The sequence below is a fragment of the Penaeus monodon genome, chromosome 22, assembly GCF_015228065.2.
Source record: "Penaeus monodon isolate SGIC_2016 chromosome 22, NSTDA_Pmon_1, whole genome shotgun sequence".
Lineage (NCBI taxonomy): Eukaryota > Metazoa > Arthropoda > Malacostraca > Decapoda > Penaeidae > Penaeus > Penaeus monodon.
Genome location: NC_051407.1, coordinates 15,772,732 through 15,774,647, shown reverse-complemented (window position 1 = coordinate 15,774,647; position 1,916 = coordinate 15,772,732). Strand labels below are relative to the sequence as shown.

At 34.2% G+C, this 1,916-nt stretch overlaps 2 protein-coding genes across 2 annotated transcripts in view; one reads left to right on the top strand and one right to left on the bottom strand.

Annotated features, from left to right (window-relative positions):
* Window positions 1-648, top strand: part of LOC119586948 (uncharacterized oxidoreductase YjmC-like) — a 12,026-nt gene extending 11,378 nt beyond the window's left edge. Inside the window, exons 9-10 of the mRNA XM_037935681.1 lie at window positions 146-256; window positions 547-648. Of these exons, the coding sequence (XP_037791609.1) occupies window positions 146-256; window positions 547-591 (156 nt within the window). The 3' untranslated portion in view covers window positions 592-648. The remainder of the gene's footprint in view (window positions 1-145; window positions 257-546) is intronic.
* Window positions 649-1,242: 594 nt separating this feature from the next.
* The window catches only part of LOC119586949 (translocon-associated protein subunit delta-like), a gene marked incomplete at its 5' end in the record, with an annotated part of 2,244 nt that continues 1,570 nt past the window's right edge, over window positions 1,243-1,916 (bottom strand). Inside the window, 1 exon segment of the mRNA XM_037935682.1 lies at window positions 1,243-1,629. Within this exon segment, the coding sequence (XP_037791610.1) occupies window positions 1,525-1,629 (105 nt within the window).

The following is a 1,916-nucleotide window of genomic DNA, read 5'->3' as shown; positions in this document are numbered from 1 at the left end:
TGATTTAAACCCTTATCAAAAGGGTGATTTATTATCACTCAATTATAACGAACGAAGGCCGATACAATTTAGTAATGACCTATAAACCAACTAAATGGTAAACTTTGGGAAATAAATTAATAGGCGACAAACCACACCTTTACAGGAAACCCCACAGAAGCCCGTCCTGGTAGCAGGAGACCCGGAGCGCCGGCACATGCGCAAAGTGGAGCAAGAAGGTGGAATCACGTATCATATCAACCAGATTAATAACTTGGTAAGATAAAGAGTTAGGTATGAAGATTTGTTTAATTCTGCCGATTTAGTTTAATAACCTATCGTTACTTTTCTTTGTACCGCCATATGCTATACTTGATATCCTTTTACTTTATTCACAAAGTTAATACTTATTAAAAGGCATGCTTAATATAGTGGTTAAGTGATATTAGAAATAAATATTTTAAAAATGTTTACCAAAAAATTCCAGTTAAAATAGTCCTACTGGTTTTTCACTGAAATAAATGGAGTATTTCCAGTACATTGTAATATATGGTCTTTCTGTTGCAGTGGAAGTTGGCAAAGTATCTCGGCGTCACTCCATTGCAATCTTGAATGGACTAACTGATGTGAAAAATAAAGGTGGCCTCGAGCTTGATTTTTGAGATGTGATCCATTGTATCATTGACAAGCCCTTTCCTTAGATTTATGAACAGAAAGTCTTCATTATTTTATCTTATTTCATTTATCCTCACTCCCTTAAGTTCATAATGTAGACTAATTTGATTTTTAGTGTAGATCATCTTTGGAAGATAATCACTATCATAAAATTCTGAAGTTGGAGTAATAGAACCCGCTTGTGTAGAGGTTGAATTCTTCTCAGGCCTCTCAAAGTTTTTGTGTAACTCAAAAAATACAAAAACTCTCTCCAAGATTAGCATGTACAAGGAACCCTGGCCTGACTATTTCCCATTATATATTAACACACATTACCTTTTTTAGAAGTGCAGCAAGGCTAATCATTAAGAGTTATATTCAGTCACCACTTTATTTTTGTAAATTAAAAATGATCATAGGATATTCCATCTGCTTTGAATGATTCCTTTGTATTTTTCTTAAGTCTTGGTTAGTAATTATCATAAGCCTTCTTTTCTACAGTATAATCTGTTTTGAAGTTCTGCATCTTCACTTTGAAATTAGATTCTAACAAAGCAATTAAACTATATAACACTTATTTTAGGAATGTAAGGTAAATAAAAGTTGAAATTACCATTTTTCATATTTTATAACAAAATGATTTCCAAATACATTTGAAAAATTTACAACTTTCACCTATCACACCTTGCTGGTTCTCACACGTACATCCAGAAGTTGTACACAAAACATGAAACATTCACACAATATTTTGTCGATATCACTGAAAAACAATGCAATGAGGTTCTTTGCTACCGAAATCTCACGCACCATAAATATACACTTGCATGTTTTAGAGCATGCACACATACAACACTTCAATGATATTGGAGGTGACTATCCCCAGGGAAGGGACTATGCTACAAGCTTTGCCTTAAGTGTGAATGCATAGTAGTAGATGAGGATAGCGAAGATGATGGCCATGGTCTCAGACTGCACCCAGGGACCCTTGTATGCTCCCTGGAAAGTAAGTGGAAAATAGTCAAAATATTCATCTGTGTACACTTGCTGACAAGCAGGAGGACAAGACTGCAGACACAATGAGAAATAAAAATAGAAAAAGAAGGCAAAACTGGAGACAGAATAAGGTTTCAAAACTAAATGGGGGGAATAAGAAAATAAATAAAAAATAGGTACCAATAATATTCCCCATGCAAGGACAAACACCACAACTTGACAGAAGTTGTGCAAAGCTGTCCTTTGTAATATTTAATAAATAACTTCTTAGTTTCCCTATCATAAATGAC